Here is a 17,569-nt window from a genome sequence, read left to right as displayed (position 1 = left end):
CATTTGAGATGGAGACTTGGGTGCAGGCGTGCTTAGCTCCACTGGAAATAACTTTCCAAACAGGTTAGACATTGGTGCTCTTTTGGCTGGATGATCACTTCTAGTTTAGAATTAAATGCTAAACTTTAATGAAAAAATACACATATATATTGTATTTGTAAAGTGGTTGTCACAGGACATATTTTACTAGTAATATGCATTGCAAGACTGTGTGAAACTAAATAGTACTGGTAAAATGTAATTTATTAAATTAAGTTTGGATTAAAACAATGAAAAAATACCTGCTGGGGATTGTTTTCCAGAATCCTCTCCATGAGGCTATTAAAGATGTTGCTGCGTATGGTCTCATCAAGAAAAGGCAGAGATTTAAAATGTGGGTCTCAAAGTGTAGTGCTCATATGAAGAAACTGCACAAGTATTGAGTCAGATTCTGGGTATCTTTTGATTAAGTCAGACACAGTGGCAGATTTAACATTTTTAACAACTGTTGTATCTGTGTCACTCACTTTCATAGACTCCAGGATGGTGTGTTTCAGTGGCATTATCATTGAAATTGTTGGCAGCTGTTCTGTGCTCAACAGAGTTGGGACCATTTTCAGTGGTTTAGGAACCTGAATGATGTCCTCAGCTACTTGTACATCTTAGTCAGACGGAGTCCCGGTGTCCTTAATGTTCCTCTCTAAGTGCTGAGAAAACAGCAGCCTGTTGTTCAGAGTGGCCCTCATGCATGTCATAGCTTGAGTTCCACCTGGGGGAACATCTTGAATCAGCTTGTGTGGAGGCAGTTGGAGCATCTCGTTTGCCCTTAAGCCCTGCTGCAGCAATAGTGCTACGATGGAAAACAGTGACCACCTTTCGCAGTAACGAATATTTGGTAAAAATCCAGCTGCTTTAACTGCATTAATGATATTTTAGTGTTATCTGTTGTGACATCCCTCCACCAGTTTTGCTATTACCTTGTAAAGTTGAGGCAGCACATTGACTGAAATGCGGTGGGTCAGTAATTGGTATCTGGACTCCAACACATTTAACAAATGCGTCACTCTCAACAAGTGAAAGCGGGCTCACATCTAGAGCCATGAAAACAACCTATTGCCTTGGTAAATGTTTGAGCACGATCAGAGTTAGGTTGTAGTTTCATTGTCAAAGCAGTGGGAAAGGTTTCCTGTTTTGCCATCCTGCATACAACGGCCGAGTGTGACGCTCACGCCCAAGTCACATGACGTGCAGGAAAACAGTAACTTTTGGAGGATAATTACAAAATTAGTTGTTTTACTATTTAATCAAATGTGAGCGAAGAAAAATTAACGGTAGTTAAAATAACCCCTAGTTTAAAAATGACGTCAACCTCAACAGGGGGCGCGAGAGTACTGCGGTATGCCACGAGAGTTCCGCGATAGGTATCATGGGTGGAGTATCGCGATTTTTCGGTGCGTTTTATGATATTGTTACACCCCTAATGTATAAAGATGTAGAATAAACAGGAGAACAATGGCACTTTTTGTTTTTTGTTGCTCTTGTGCAAGTTTAATGGGGCCACTAATTATGGCTCTAAAATAGAGTTCCATTCTCGCTGATTGAGCAGCTTATTTAACTGAGATATTGTAAAGTCATTTTATCTGCAAGCAGAACCCCATGAACACTGATAAAGGAGATATAATTCCTGGTAGTAGCCTACACTGGGTGTTGAAATCATTCTAACTAAAACATGAAGAAGAAGGCCTTACTTCTATAATGGGAAAGTATTTTATGTGAAGCTGAGTTTGTGGGATTCTGCTTCACCTACTGCTCTCCTCTAACTTAACACTTTCCCTTAACCTTTAAAGCTCAGACTAGTTTCTTTTTGTCTTTTCTCTTTCTGCACGCTTGTTTTTCTCTTCCTCTTCCCTTCTCATGTCTCGTCTTGCGGTCTCCTCGTGTTGTCAATTTCCATCCAACTTGCCCCACTCTGTCACTCTTGTCTGTCCATCCTTCCCTCTCGGCCGCGCTGTGGCAACAGTCGGTTATGGGGTTGGGGTGTTGATGGACTGTCAAAGCACCCCCCTGCCCCTCCTCCTCCTCCTCCACCTCACTCCACCCCTGCTGCCCCCTCCCTAAGGGTCCTGCGCAGAGCGTATTCACCCAGGTAAAGAGGTGGCTGAGTTCCCCAGAGAGTATTCCTTCCAAGAAACCAGATCCTCTTCCTTACCCAAATTTCCTTTTTCCAAGCCTGTTGAGAGTATCCTCTAGTTTTCTTGTCAGTTTCCAACTGAATACATACATTGAAATAAAATAGAAAAATTAAACATTGCTTCAATGCGGTGGTTACTTTTTTGTGTGAAAATCCATAATATGCCACACAAATTACGATTTTTCTGGATTTTAAAAGCAATGCTAAAGCACTTTGCATGGTGGCAAAACAAATTCATGCTGGTGTATCTTCTGTGGATTTGTGTTTCATGTAAGTCCTGTGTATATTTCTTATCTGTGTTTGTGAATCTGATAGCATGATGGAGTATGACACAGAGAACATGAACTCAGAAGAGATCTACAGCTCACTCCGCGGTGTCACCGAGGCCATCCAGAGTTTCAGCTACCGCAGCCAGGAAGACCTGAATGAGCCAATCAGACGGGAGGGAAAAAGAGATGATGCAGTAAGTTCGAGAATTTTCCTGAAATAATTCTGCTCAGAAAATTTTGTTTACATTTTTTTAAAACCTCTAGAAGCTTATAGATTACCTATCAAACTGCCGCATCTTTCCATTTTCTGTGTTATCACTACATTTTCCTATATTTTGGATTTTTTTGTGCACAGTAGTTAGCAGATTGACAATTTTGACCATGGCTCATGTTTTTATTAATGAAAGATGAGGACACAATGCATACATGCATTGCATTCTTGGCATAGACTTTTCATGCAGTCATAATGAGTACAATAGTTGTTTACCAACACAAATGTTTTGAGACAAGAAGGGGATGAAGATGTTGGAAAACTATGACTAAAAACAGATGTCTCATGTTCTTTGACCTCACTGTTTCATAGGCTGGAAGAGAAGGAGTAGCATCATCCCCTGGCTCTGATGCCCGTTTGGGCTTAGACATGGTGGAAGGGGGTCGCACTGCCTTGGACAACAAGACCTCACTACTCAACACGCCATCACCGCGCTCCTTCTCTGGGCCCCGGAGTCGTGAGTTTGCCCCTTACGGCTACGGGGAAACCATCTGCACTTACGATAAAAGCGCCCTGAAGGAGGCCGTTTTTGACGATGATGTGGAGCAGTTCAGAGACTGTGAGTTCATGCCATAACAGAGCTGCCATGAGGTGTAGGTTGTAGTTGTGGATTATTGTAGCAGAAATCAACATCACAATATATGGTGCTCAAAAATCCACCATTTTCAGTTTTAAATTTCTATTTTTTTTTTTTCTGGAACAAAATGGTTCTATCATACTGCTGGAGCTTGAAGTGTTGTCCCTTGCACACTTTTGGTCATGTAAAATAAGATTTAGTTGAAACATGAGCGTTTTACTGTACAAAATTTCTAACATTTTTAGGGACCAAGCAGTGAAGCTGCATACTCACAGATGTTTTAATCAAAAGTGATTTTTATTTACCCCAAAATAATCTAATAGCAAACTTAATAAATAGGTCTATAAAGGAGGTCAACAGACCTGAACTATACTCAAAATGCACAACAAAACAAGGTGTGAACTGAACAGACTGATCTAACACAATGACACACAAGGAGATCTATATATTGTTTTGATCAAACCAAATGAAACACAAGGGGATAGACAAATGAACATAGACTAAGTAAACCAAACTAATCCCAGATTGCCCCCGTGCCGTAGCAGCACATGGTAGGGTCTGATGAGCTCCATTCAGCATTTAGGCAAGCTCCACCTTGAGCCACACCTTTTACTCAGCAGGAAGGACACCACAACCAGGTAAAGACAAAGAAATAAAGATTAACACAATAAAGGAAACTAAATAAAACTATGTGACCTCATAATGTTAATGCATGTACTCTGTTTAACATACCGTTAAAAGCAAATGAAGGTGTAAATTAAACAAACAGTGGTGTTAAATGACTTAATGTCATTAACTGCAAATGAAAGTAACGATGTGTGAATGTGGGTGTAGTGTCTTTACCCTGTGATGGCTATGTCCGTCACAGACATACAATATTTTACCATCATCATGGACATCACCAGTGTGTTAATGAAAACATACATGGACAACTGTAGTGCTTTCTTCTGATAAACATTCAATTATTCATTATCTTTACTGACCTTTTTGCACCAACCACTAATGTGACAATAAATACGTGGTCTGCATTGACTTGCTTGGTCAGTAGGCTAAATGCTTTATTTATACATTTTAACATTAGATATAAAACAAAGAGTTGAAAGTTTCTCTGTATTATGTTTACCATAAACACAGGTGTGTGTGCGTCTGCAGCTCTACTGTTCTAAGACACAAGCTAGACTGTGCATCAGTTGTTGTCATCACATCCTCCTGTCTCCCCTCTGTCTCCCATCTTCACATTCATCCCTCCTCATCCCCTTCCCCTCCAGGCCGACGTCAGGAAAGTGGTGAAAACAAGATGATGCTCCCCAAAGTCTTTGCTCCTGGTAAAGATGCCTCTACTGCCTGACTGTCTTTCTGAGAAACTGACTGAGGGACTGTCTGACTGAATTACTGACTGTACTTTCATGCCACTCACTTTTTGTGTGTTTGCATTTTTCATTCAGTCCAGTGCCTATCACCAGTTTTTCATGGTCTTCTAGCATTTTTTATGTCCACCTTGTACATTTTGGACAGGTTGTTGTGCTTTTAGTGCTGAAATAGTTGTTGGGTTGATTTTCTGCATCTCCAGCATCAGAACACCATAGTTTAATTTCACACCTATAGCACAGCAGTCAAGAACATTGGTACATTGTATCCTGACACAAGACAGTTCTTGAAAAAAGAAGCAAATTTTATTTTTCAAGGCACAGGCAAGGTCTTATAGTGCTGCCACTGCAGGAATTCTTTACATAATTACCCACCTGCAATATTTTCTGCTTTATTTCTCATACAAAATGCGCAGCAGCGTCCATCTTGGCATGTCATGTCATGTTATATTCAGGCTTGAAAGTGTGTTTTTCTCTAAGTGACATTTATTTGCATTGGAACAAGGTTTCCTGCAGTATTATTAGTTTTTCTGCTAGCCTTGAAAAAGATGAAGCCTGATTAGATTAAATGACTGATGGATGAGGCTAAGATTTAATTGTTTTGGGGCAATGGCAATAATGTCAGCGGTTGTATTTTCAACATGTAACTTGTTTCTGTCACTGTCTCTTGGTGAGCAGTTGGTCCTGACCACTCAGACCTGGTAGCCGACCTGCTTAAGGAACTGTCCAATCACAACGAGCGTTCTGAGGAGCGTAAAGGCGCCCTGGTGGAGCTGCTGAAGATCACACGAGAAGACAGCCTGGCGGTGTGGGATGAACACTTTAAAACCATTCTTCTACTCCTGCTTGAGACACTGGGTGACAAAGATGTATGCTTTTTGATGCCACTGAATGTGTATGAGGAAACTGTATGATGATTTAAAAAAAAAAAAAAAGTTTATCTGCACATTCCTGTAGTTTAAAAAACTAAAAGTAGCAGCCTTGAATTTGTAAGTTTATCCAGATACTTTTTCCTGATTTCCATGCTACTGTTTCCCCTAGCACACAATCCGTGCCCTGGCCCTACGTGTGTTGAAAGAAATTCTGAGGAATCAACCATCCCGCTTCAAAAACTATGCCGAACTCACCATAATGAAGACCTTGGAGGCTCACAAAGACTCTCACAAGGAGGTACAAGGCATTCACATAAAAATGGACAGTATCCTACACTGCATCAGAACCAGTTTCCATGAAATGAGATAAATTTGATTAATCTCCAAATTCAGGGTTAGGGACACAGTGACATAAATATAGTGATTTTATTGTTTTCCACATTGATTTGTCAATGTACGTTTAGGTGGTGCGTGCAGCGGAGGAGGCAGCATCCACCCTGGCTGGCTCCATCCACCCAGAGCAGTGTATCAAGGTGCTGTGCCCTATTGTACAGACAGCTGATTACCCCATCAACCTGGCTGCCATCAAGATGCAAACCAAAGTCATAGAACGCATTGCCAAGGACTCATTGCTGCAGCTGCTATCAGACATCATCCCTGGACTCCTGCAGGTCAGCGTCTAAGTCTAAAATAAAGCTGTTAGTGAAGACATAGCAAGTTTTTAAGTTATATTTACACTTTGAGTAGAAACATTCTTATCTGCACAAAAATAGCATATTTGGACAATGTTCATGTAAATCAAGTAAATGGTTGAAATCTGTTTGTGCACTGTTTGCACCCGCTCCTGTGCGTGTGCATGTGTGCCTCATGCTGCCTTGTGTCTCTGCAGGGCTACGACAACACAGAGAGCAGTGTTCGCAAGGCCAGCGTGTTCTGCCTGGTGGCCATCTACTCTGTGATTGGCGAGGAACTCAAACCCCACCTGGCACAGCTCACAGGCAGCAAGGTACAAGTCTTCTCATGTGTACACACACAAATCTTTGGAAGAGATGCACAGCCTTATTATCTTCCCATGTTATAATCTCTCAGCTGGCTTTATCCTGGTGTCCAGTTATAAGACACTGCATTGAGGGTCAGGCTTACCTAAATGAAGGGAACCTAACCACCACCTACTTCTATTTCCATAAATGCCTATTCATCCCAAGTACACATTAAGACATTAAAAATGTGCTTAGGTAATGTGTCTTTCAGTGGTAAGCAACAAAATATGAATGCAAAGTATTTTTCTAGTTGAACAAAATCAAATTTCAGTGTTAGTATTTACTTTTCACCCATTCCGCAAATCAACAATGTGTTTGAAAGCATGTATTGAATCAGATCAGATTTTTTTTTTTTTTGTCTTGGCAGGTAACAGTCATGTCTTTTTCTTCTTATCATAGATGGCCCTACATTTTCTAGCCTAATTAAAAAAGGAATCACATTTCCTTAGCAATTTGATAGCAATTTTGAGCATGCCTTTGACGTGGTACCATTTAGCAACTGATAACTTATTGTTGGTGATCTAAAGTTTAAGGTTTACTCATCCTTTGACCAAACCTTTGTCATAACTGAAAAGCTTTTTTTTTTTTTTTTTTTTTTTAAAAAAAACTGCTCCAAATGAAGACATGAAATGAAAAGGATATTCGAGAACATCACTAAACTCTGACCTGGAAGTGGTGCCAGATGTGTTAATACTACTCAGCATACATGATTCATATCTCATGACTTTGCCTGTTTGCAGATGAAGTTACTGAACCTGTATATCAAGCGAGCTCAGACGACCAACAGCAATAGCAGCAGTTCCTCGGACGTCTCCTCTCACAGTTAATGGAGGCTGGTTGTAGATGGATGGCATCCCTGGGGTTTCCAGGACATAGCCACACTTCTTTGGGACTTCTTGGTCTCTGAGCTCCTCCTCCTTGTCCTCATAACTCAACCTTCACTGCACTTTTCTCCTGTTTCGAGGCGGTCCTGTCAACCATCATTTTGTTCTCTCGTCCTCCCCTCCCCTGCTCCTTTAACTTTGAATGTAACTGTGGGTTGGTTTTAGACTAGTGAGGAGTGAATCAACACATTGGGAGTCTCTGGAATTAAGGAAATTTACATTCCTCCATGTTTACCCCCACATCAACTTTTTTCACTGGAGCGCGTTCCTCCTTGAGCCCCATGATTTAATAGGTAATTGATACCTGATGCTTTGAAGTAATCATCATCAGTGTGGAGGAGATGTTACTGTGCTAAAGAAGCTTCTGTCAAATCGCCTAGAATTTGAGATCAAATGTCATTTGGCTGGGCCAGTGATGCTAATAAGGCTGTACATTATGAGTTGAGTTCTACTTTGTGGTGCATAAACACCAAATATTGGAAGAAAAAATTAACCCAGTGTGTTAGGGAACTATGTGACAGAAAAAGCAAAGTATTTTATGAGTATTTTTAGGTTTATTGATCATGATCAGGACTCATAGAAACCTGTCTAAGAACTCCATAGTCTTATTAACTGTAATTAGGAGAATCCTCTGTCCCTAAAAATGTAAAGTTAAAATAAGTTACAGAAAGAACTTCTCTGGTACTTTTTGACAATCCTTCAAATTGTGTGTAGGTCTATTGAGATATAGATGAAAATGCACAATTAAAACCATCTGAACTTTTTCTGATATCCAGAATCGGCTGGAAGTAGAAGTTGAGCCTATGAGAAGCTGTGCTGACTAATTTCACACTGAACTTTCTGCATCAGAGGATAACACTTGTCAGTTTGTGAAGTCTCATCTGCAAATCTCCAAGTCTGCTGCTCAGTCTAGGTATGCTGACTTGGTCTGAAGAGGAAGGTCTTTGTAAATACTGAAGATCTTTTCCCCTGCTTGGAGTTGGGAAAGAAACAGAAATCCGAAAGAGTAGAAAAGACATTTTCAGGCCTTATTCACTTTACATATGCTGATGTTTGTTGAGTGGGACTGCAGAGTGGATGGGATGTACAGCACTGTAACTTTTGGTTCTCAGAAAAAAAATTTAAAATGTGAATTTGCAGGAAAATGGACCCCAGTGGTGTTCATGGCCTGATGATGCAAATACAGTATTAGTTGGTCCCTCTGATCTCCTTCTTCATGTAACCACACCTTCTACAATAACCACAAATCCACAAACAAATGTTTTTTGTACACACACTTTTTGATCATTGCTTTGCAAGATTTTACATAATGCCAAAAAATGCCAAGAGTGAACAGGTTGACTATCTCACTTTTTTGCACGTCAGCAAAATAGCTTGCATGTAATCTGCAGCACGTCAGCTTTGTGCTGCTTTAAAGGGCCCAGGTTTTAGCTTAAAGTGCACTTGTATGAACACATTACTCATCTCTGATTTAATGTTTCAGTAAAGATAGTCATTAGCCTTGTTCATGTATAAAAGGTACAAAATGGAGCCATGTGTTTGGTAAACTGGTACAAGTATTCAGACTCTCTGGCCGTGGCTATCAATTTTGATCGCTACGCTATTGAAGAAATCAAGAAGCTTTAAAATGTGGATACCTGCTATGAGATGTCACATAGATCTGTGATTGGCAGGAGTTTTCCATTTGATCACAATTTTAATGCTGATATGATATGATTTGGTTTCTAATGGTACAGTTAACCTATTGTAGAAATAGATCAAACTCAATGCTTTGTTAAATTTGACTTCATTTGCTAAATTCTAGCAAAGTGATGTTCATGGTATGGAAATATGAGTATTTCTGATTTCACTTGGGGACAGCCTGAGTCTTTAAATGTATGTTGAGTGGTGTTTTCACTTACGGAATCCACTGAGGATGGGCCAATACTGATTATTTAAGTAAATGAATGTACAGACTTCACATGTATTGTAATGTGCTTTTTAATTAATGTTACTGAAAATGATTCCAGCCACATGCCACCCTGTACACTTGGTAAAATATGTGTCTTACTTTTCTTTCTCCTGAGTCCCTTCAACAGTTAAAGCAAATCTATAGTTGGTATAAGGGGACTCTCAGCAATCATACAACTACTGGCTGCATCTGTTTTCATATTGCTGGTCATAGAAACAGACAAGATAGAATTCCTTGCTAACATCACTATGCATGTTCTTTCTTTTGTCTCGATCACTCATGTAATATTCCAACCTGTATTTATATATTTTATTTGATCTTTATTTTATTTTGTTCGCATACTAAACTGTACAGAAGGTTTTTTGTTAACACCCACCTGTGATACTGTAGATTTGAAACAATGTAAGAAATTGTTTGTTCTAGAAATAAACAGACCAGAACCAATATGGATCTTGGTAGATATATGTTAACTGTGCAGGTACAAATGATGATAAAACAATATTACAAATGTATTGTTTTTTTTTTGTTTGTATGTTTGTTTGTTTTCACTGAAAACACATAAGACAAGCATATATAAAATACAAAAAGTGAGAAGGGGGCATTCAAATCTAACAAAATACATGATTAAATAAAGCAGAAAAAACAGAATGTAGGGGTGCTGTATCCGTTTCATAAAGATTTACAGCATTCTTTTACATCAACCTGAATGATAAAGAGTATCAAGAAAATTTGGAAATGTAGATGTCTTCACATAATTTTCTTGTATGTAGTAATTGCTAAATCCTGGGTTTTATCTTTCAAAGGCAAGCCAAAAATTGCATGTTCTTTTCTTAGTTCAGAGGTATGAATAAATGAAATAGCGCAGGGCTTGTCAAAACACATTTGCAAACTTAAGTTCAGTGTTTTCGTCACATTGTCAACATTGTCCTGTTATACAACTTCAGATTTGAGCAGAACCTTTCAGAATAAACGCATTACAGACCATATTCCTTTCTCTGGCCAACTTTGGTAGAATATAGATTTGTTCCTCATCACTGCATATCTAGTTTCACAAAGGAGTGTTGTGGTGACTAAATGATTATTAATAATTTTCCAAAAAAGTAAATCCCATTGGTGAAAACTGGTTAATAGGGAGTTCTTTCAGGTCTTACTCAAATCTTAGTCAGAAATGCCACCCAGTTTCATAAAGAATGGGTTGGGGATATGAAACCAAAGGTTGTTTGATTCTTTAGAAATGACAGTCTATTTGTTTTAATAGTACCATTAATACACTTAATCCCCCACTCTTCATAATCTTGTTGTTCCTACAGATGTAACTAACCAGTTAGCCTGGTTCATAGCTTTTGTTGTGTTTTTGGGAAGTGGTTATGAATATGCAAAATAAACCCATCTTGAAATGCTTCCCATTTTTGTAGGCAAAAATTTATACAAGTATTTAGCTGTAGCTGTCTTATGAATTGTTGTTAAATGGGAGTTATTGGAACTCACACTTTTGAAGGTTTAATTTTAATCCAGATGCCTTGGGAAAAAATTCTATTATTTTACAATTTTTGGAATTTGATTACTGTTGAAACTAGTTGTGTTGTCAGATAGTTGGATTATTGTTAGTTGGCTTTCTTGCACTGTCAGTTTTTTTTTTACGAGAATGGAAAACATCTCCACTGCTGCAATGAAAATCATAGATAATAATGGGCAAACCTGTTTAATACTTTACCAGTGGAGAAACATCTTGTAGTAACAATACTATGCTATTATTATGCTTTAGGATGTTTAGGATGAAAATTAAACTGGTGTTCAACTGAATTTAAAGCTGTATAAAAAAAGTCTTAAAATAATAGAAAATCATCATCTTTGGTTAATTATAGTCCATTAAATCTAAGTTGTAGGTTGTTATGAATTGATAGTCCCTTAATAAAACATGATTGTGTATCTGAAATCATTAGTGTTACAGCAGTTTTTGATCTGTCGTCATAAACACAAGTTCAAATGTTAGACTTATTATTAAGCAGGTTTAATAATGAATAAAATAATTCTGTGGTTTTGGCAGGTTTGGGGATCACAGTGATGATTCCTTAGGGGTTTCAATTTTTTCTGTTAGCTAACATATGGAAGAGGAGGTTCCTGACATGTTCCCAACATGCCTGTAGAAGTTACCTTGCTCCACTACACCCTCAGCTGTTCGCATGACCCACATTTTTCATGGGTTGACCAAGTCTGCAGTGATGCGGCTGCCTGGAGGAGCTACTGTGTAACATAGGATACATCAATGCCTCTTTTTGGAAGTGGGTTACAGATTGACATGGCACTTTATCGGAAATCAGTTTGTGATTGGATGCTGCACATTAAGGATCAGAAGAGAGGATGTCTCATGTCCCTTAAAACATGTCACCAGATTCCTTTGTCCCTGCTTCTTTCCCCTGCATCTTATGTAGGCAGAATTAAGATGGAAGGAAAAGATGAAAGTGAAGAAAATGTGGACAGAGTCAGTGGACTTGGGATTTAGTCAAAGCCAGAGGTTAAAGTTGAATCAGACTGGATTCATACAGCAGTGAATGGCAGAATCAGACACTACGGATCAGAGAAATACTAATGATGAAGCTGTTTCTATGAGCATATGAACGAACCCTGTATTTTTATGGTAACTCGTGTCATTATAAGTGACATTGTAACGTAAAATGTGGCACTGCAACGCATTTCAACAATAAAACATGACTCAGTTTAATTCAGTTTTATTTGTATAGCAGCAAATCACAGTTCAATCATCTCAAGGCACTTTACAAAAACAAAAAAACACAACAAATACCTTATGAGCAGCACTTGGTGACAGTGAAGAGAAAAAACTCCCTTTAACGGAAGGGTTAGGGTTAGGGTAGGGGAGCTCAGTGCGCCGATGGTCCTTGGGCAGTCTAGGCCTATAGCAGCATGAAACAGAATGAATGAGCCAGTGTAACTGTGACAAGAAAAGCAGCTTAAATAAGAAAACAAAAGGTGCTGTATACATACTGGATGCTGCGCAGAGGAAAGTGTTTTAGAATTGTCCAGAGACTCCAGCTCTAGTCCAGTGCTGATCACGTAGCTAGCTGTTCACTTTCCGGTCTGTATGCAGAGTAATGAGCATTGTGTTGTTGTCTGTGAATGTAACACAGGGGTCTCTATATGGAGAGAACAACAAGTTTATTGACAGTGTGGCACAACTTTCACAACACCAGTAGAAGAGAAACATCTCAATGTGATGAAAAGCAGTACTCAAGGCTCTAGATTGACTCAGATAATAACTGGTGGGACTCTTACTTTAGATAAGTCACACCTTGAGCAGTATGTGATCATAATTAATAAATCACATTTGAGGTCGTTTGAATCACTTGGTTTTCTTGTAGAACTCCACCTGATAGCTGTTCTGGACTTTTAACCAGAATCAGCAAACGATGGATTACTGTGACACTTTGAACAAGAGTGTAGTAAATGTCCATTTACCAGCACAGTATAAAATCACAGAAGGAGTAGAGGACATTGTACACAAGTTGAAATTGAATTGAATTGAAACACCAGCTGGGTATTCTGCAATGGTGGTACTGAAGATGAGGCACCATTAGACATAGACCAGAGGTTGATGGACAAAGGAGCCTCAGTTCAAGATGTGATTTCTTTCTTGTGTTGGAAGGAAGTGCTTCCAAAAAAAGAGATTCCTTGTCATTTTCTTACTTTTGTCAACAGTCTGATGATGGACCCGCTTGTGGCGATTTTCAATACATTCTGGCAAGAGCTCAGAGGCACAGAGCAAATTATTTGTATTTGTGACAACAAAAAAGCATTTACCTCATTGACGAATCTGATTCAGGTTTGGTGCGGCATTAAAACCACTGGCAGATGCATATATGAGTTCAGTTTTGCTGATGTCAGTGGTACTATCTTCAGTCTTTTTCAAAAAACCGAAGATCCAGTTGTTTTCTACCTTGTGGTGGGGGAAGCAAAGTCCTTCTTGGGAAGAAAGAACGTAGCTTGAATACACTAGATGTCCCATGCATGAACAGTGGGAGGGAAGAAATAAAGATAAAATTGTCATAGAAGAGAACTTCCACAGAGGAGGAAAAGTGTCATGGTGGAATTTGAACAGCCTGGATCCACACCGTTCATGAAATGAGACAAGTTTGATGAGCTACAAAAACCTGAGAAAAGCCTGTGCATTGTACAACCTCATGCATGTTTTATGGGCTCTCCGGGACAGAATTCCTTGTGCTGTCCCTAAATACAGTAATGCTGAGTTTGCTGAAGTAGCTGATCAAGTGGTCAAATGTTATGATAATGTATGACCACAAGTAAAAACTACCCACGGTACCTGTTTTGCTGATGATAGATGACTTTGATGAGAAGTATGCTGAAAAATCTTAAAATTCTTCTTCATGATCATAAATCCATCAGACAGAGTATGTTCAGGGGGTGGTTCGCAACACTCTTGTATTGCAAGTGTGCCTCTCTTTCCATCTTTTTGTGTGAGGATTTTCCTGGTCTTCAGCCAAAACCAGTTTGTTGAACAGTCAAAGTTGAAGATGGATTTGGGAAGTTTTCCATTTTAATTACCAGCTGCTTAGTTGAGGGCAAAGTAGTGTTCAAAGCGATCAAAATGATCCATTCCAGTATTGTGCAGCACTGTTTCCAGGAACTTACTACCCCACACAATGTGGCCAAAGCTTCTACTGACGACCTTCTGGTAACCACAAACAAGCTTTATGAGAGCAAACAAGGCAAAGACAAGCTCCTGCAAGATGTTCACCACATTTTAGTGAAGAGACATCATTCAGCTGAGGTGGAATCTCAGTTCTCTTCACTATTTCAAGAGATTGCAAAAGAAAATCCAGGACTGGAAAAGATGGTACTAATAAGTGCATTAAAAAGATTTGAGAAAGATGCTGTGATCTCTCAGTTACTTGCCAGTTACTACTACCTAAAGAAGAAGGATTCTTAGAGGCAAAATGTTGGGCACAGAAGGCAAAAGATCTTTCCAAAGACATACATGGCAGACACGTCAGCACAAGTTATCAAGCACAAGCTGAACAATGCCATTGCTAATTGTAGGAACAAGACTATTAGTCCTGAGAAATTAAACAGGTTTCTCAAAACACAGAATCTTGCAAAGAAAGAGGGGTGCCTGGGAGAGACTTCTCATTGAAATGCTGGAAAAGACCCATGTGTTTTCTGATAATGTCTGCCATGACATAATGAGTCAGGTTCTCTCTGGATATGTTAAACTTCAGGATGTAGACAACAATGATCAATGGCACAACAAACACAGATCCTACTGTGTCGTTCTCAGACAGTTTGAAGATGTACTTTGTGATCTCAAAAATAGCATGAAGGAGAACTTCAACTTCCTTGACAATTTTTATGTGAACATGGGCTCCAGATTTGGAATGAAAGCCAGTCATGATCAAATAGCTTAAAATGAGCTTTTGAGATGTTTCAAAGTGTATGCAAATCTTTTCTGCAAGACAACAACCCTTTGGAAGAATAAAACCATGCCTATTAAGCTGAAACTACACCAGGTCAGACAATTCCTGGAGATCAAGAACGTGTCCACTGGGGTGGCTGGGGTGGCACTGACTACCCCTAAACTCTGATAGGCCCCTCTGCCTTGGCGATTAATTTAGTTAACACAACTGTGAAGGTTGCTAGGCAACAGGAGCCAAGCTTCGTGACTCAATGGTAGGGGCAGGAACAGTCACAATGAGGAAGCTCTCCAGACTACACTGTCTCAGTCTATGAGGTCTACGAAGACTGCGCCTTTGTAGACCACGTCCTTTGAAGGATGTGGCCCCTGAACTGGGACAGAGCCTGCAATTTTATTTAGGAGTTTAATCATTTTGTACAATTTCTGGATGCCACATTGTTAAATGTTCATTGTACATTGTTTACACCTCACATACACCTTTGGCATTGATGTCACATAGGATTTTGATTTTTATTTTGCATATAAATATATAGATGCATGTTTTTCCAGTTAATAAACATTAACAATGCCATAGTGCCATATTATTAACCTGTAAAATCAAGGACTGTCGTAGGGCATTTTAAAAAATTTCACATGTTAATTAATTCAGTATGCCAACCTTCTATAGTCTATGCCCATATTTGGCCCCCTAAGAAAAAAATCCTAGAACCGCCCCTGCTGGAGATGCAAAAAGCCAACACCTACTATGGGATTCTGAATTTTCTCTCAAATGACATCTCAACTGAAATGTGGAGAAGATGGCTAGACAGTATGATTTTGTTTTGGGGACCTGATAATCCAACAGCTAAGGAAAAAATCAACTTAATCTATGTCAATGTTTTGTTGAGTTGCATCAAACTGGAATCACCACTCATTGAACCGTAGCAGACACTACTCAATCTTCTTTGCCAAATTCTGCGTGAGCAGGTTCCACTAAGTGATTATTTGCCCCTGCACCTCATTGCAGTTGTGCTGTTGTGCAACAACAGTACCTTACAGAGTGGAGAGGCCTGCGGGAATGCATATCACAGATTAGAACCTCTTATCACACAGAGATGAACAATGTACAATGACAAGCGGCCCACTGTCCATTTCTTCTTGGGGAAAAAGCTATGGGGCTATGATCGGCTGGTGACCCTTGGGGAAATCAAAAAGTGTATCATCGCCAGAACAGTTTGCCTCCATGTGGGAAAATGATAAAACATGGAAAGAAAAAAAAGTGGACAAGCTCCTCTGCAGGGTCACAGGCGAGGTGAAGAATGACTTGATACTGGCAGATACTTGTGTGTCTTGTCCCAGATCTAAAGGTAGAAGTCACTCCATTGTTTCAAAGTCAGCTTAGTGGCCATGCTGATGGCTCAAAGGTGTCATTTTTTACTGGTTTCTCAATGAAAGGCCTTCTTGCACTTGATATTATTATTATTATTATTATTTAAAGCATATTCCAACATGCTGTATTTTTAGCTAATCCATCTAAAATCTATCTTAAATCCATGGATTTAAAATCCATCCAATTTTGAATTACATGAAAAAGTGATGAGCACTGAGTGCTGTTTTGCCTTTACTTTCTAACAAAGATACACTTTAATATTTTCATGTAAGAATTTAATTCAAATTAATTTCACCATGCATACAAGCTGTTACTGCCTTGAAATTAGCATTCAGGATGCTCTGTACAAAGTCATTTTATTTTATTTATATGCTGTATCACTACTGTAGTTATAAAATAAACATAAAGATACACATATGAAACATACACGTAAACTAAAAAAAGTTCTTCCTTGTGTGTAATTATGTTGTCCACTCTAGGATGATTAACCCGTATCACCCAGGAGAGGGTGCCACAAGCTCAGAAATGATAAACCTTCGGATTGTGTACTCAACAGTGTATGATTACCCATAATCTATATAATATTAGGGGAAGGTTTGTGCTGTGTTTGTCCAGGACCAATAAATAAAGTAAGCATTCCATGTCTTTTGGACACTAATCACATTACATTAATCAAAATTATTTTGAGGGGGGGGGCAATTTTAAAAATATGGCACACAACCATAGTATGAGCACTATTCTGTACTTTGATATCCTGGAAACCAACATGGATATACAGTACACAGCTGATAAGCCATTCACAGACCACTAATTAATTGTTATCTGTTATTGATGGCAAGTCCAACAGAGAGTTGAAAGAAAACTCTGGGGTGGAGGAGAATGGCATGTCTCTGTACCTTGCAAAAGACAGTTTCTCTGTTACCACACAGAAGACCTCCCTCTAGTCTGAATGATGGGACAGTCTGACTGTGCTGTCTGAGATTTGGATAGTTGACATATCAGTGCTATGCAGCAGAGTTGCACACACACTCCTGTAGTGGTGCTGCAGATGCTGTGTGCTGTGATGTGGGTCATGATGATATACAAGGTGTGATGATGAATATGTCTTCTTGCGTACATATGTTATTTTCTGAGCACAGGTTCTTAGCTTTAGGAGACAGGTCTAGTCTGTGTCGCACCAAAATTAAAGCAGCCGATGGCTTGACTAGTGACAAGTATCTATATGAAATATGCATGTCTAAATAGAGGCACCAAAAATAACAGACACATCAGTTCAGTTTTAATATCTTATGTTTAAAATAAAGTATATCATGTTCAGTGGCATAAAATACAGCACAAGACAGCAGGTGTTTC

The 17,569-nt window shown here is 39.1% G+C and overlaps 1 protein-coding gene and 1 pseudogene across 16 annotated transcripts in view; both read left to right on the top strand.

Moving 5' to 3' along the window:
• Positions 1-10,385, top strand: part of clasp1a (cytoplasmic linker associated protein 1a) — a 96,861-nt gene extending 86,476 nt beyond the window's left edge. For all 16 annotated transcript variants that reach the window (XM_026294647.1, XM_026294646.1, XM_026294660.1 and 13 more), the window contains 8 exons: positions 2,486-2,633; positions 3,023-3,269; positions 4,556-4,612; positions 5,333-5,523; positions 5,696-5,824; positions 5,991-6,197; positions 6,416-6,532; positions 7,307-10,385. In XM_026294647.1, coding sequence (XP_026150432.1) covers positions 2,486-2,633; positions 3,023-3,269; positions 4,556-4,612; positions 5,333-5,523; positions 5,696-5,824; positions 5,991-6,197; positions 6,416-6,532; positions 7,307-7,393 — 1,183 coding nt within the window. In that variant the 3' untranslated portion in view covers positions 7,394-10,385. The remainder of the gene's footprint in view (positions 1-2,485; positions 2,634-3,022; positions 3,270-4,555; positions 4,613-5,332; positions 5,524-5,695; positions 5,825-5,990; positions 6,198-6,415; positions 6,533-7,306) is intronic.
• Positions 10,386-11,844: 1,459 nt separating this feature from the next.
• LOC113124039 (sterile alpha motif domain-containing protein 9-like) lies at positions 11,845-16,322 on the top strand (annotated as a pseudogene).
• The last annotated feature ends 1,247 nt before the right edge of the window (positions 16,323-17,569 follow it).

The sequence above is a fragment of the Mastacembelus armatus genome, chromosome 21, assembly GCF_900324485.2.
Source record: "Mastacembelus armatus chromosome 21, fMasArm1.2, whole genome shotgun sequence".
NCBI classification, from domain to species: Eukaryota; Metazoa; Chordata; class Actinopteri; order Synbranchiformes; family Mastacembelidae; genus Mastacembelus; species Mastacembelus armatus.
The sequence above is the reverse complement of the archived record's forward strand: the minus strand, read 5'-3'. Positions and strand labels throughout refer to the sequence as shown.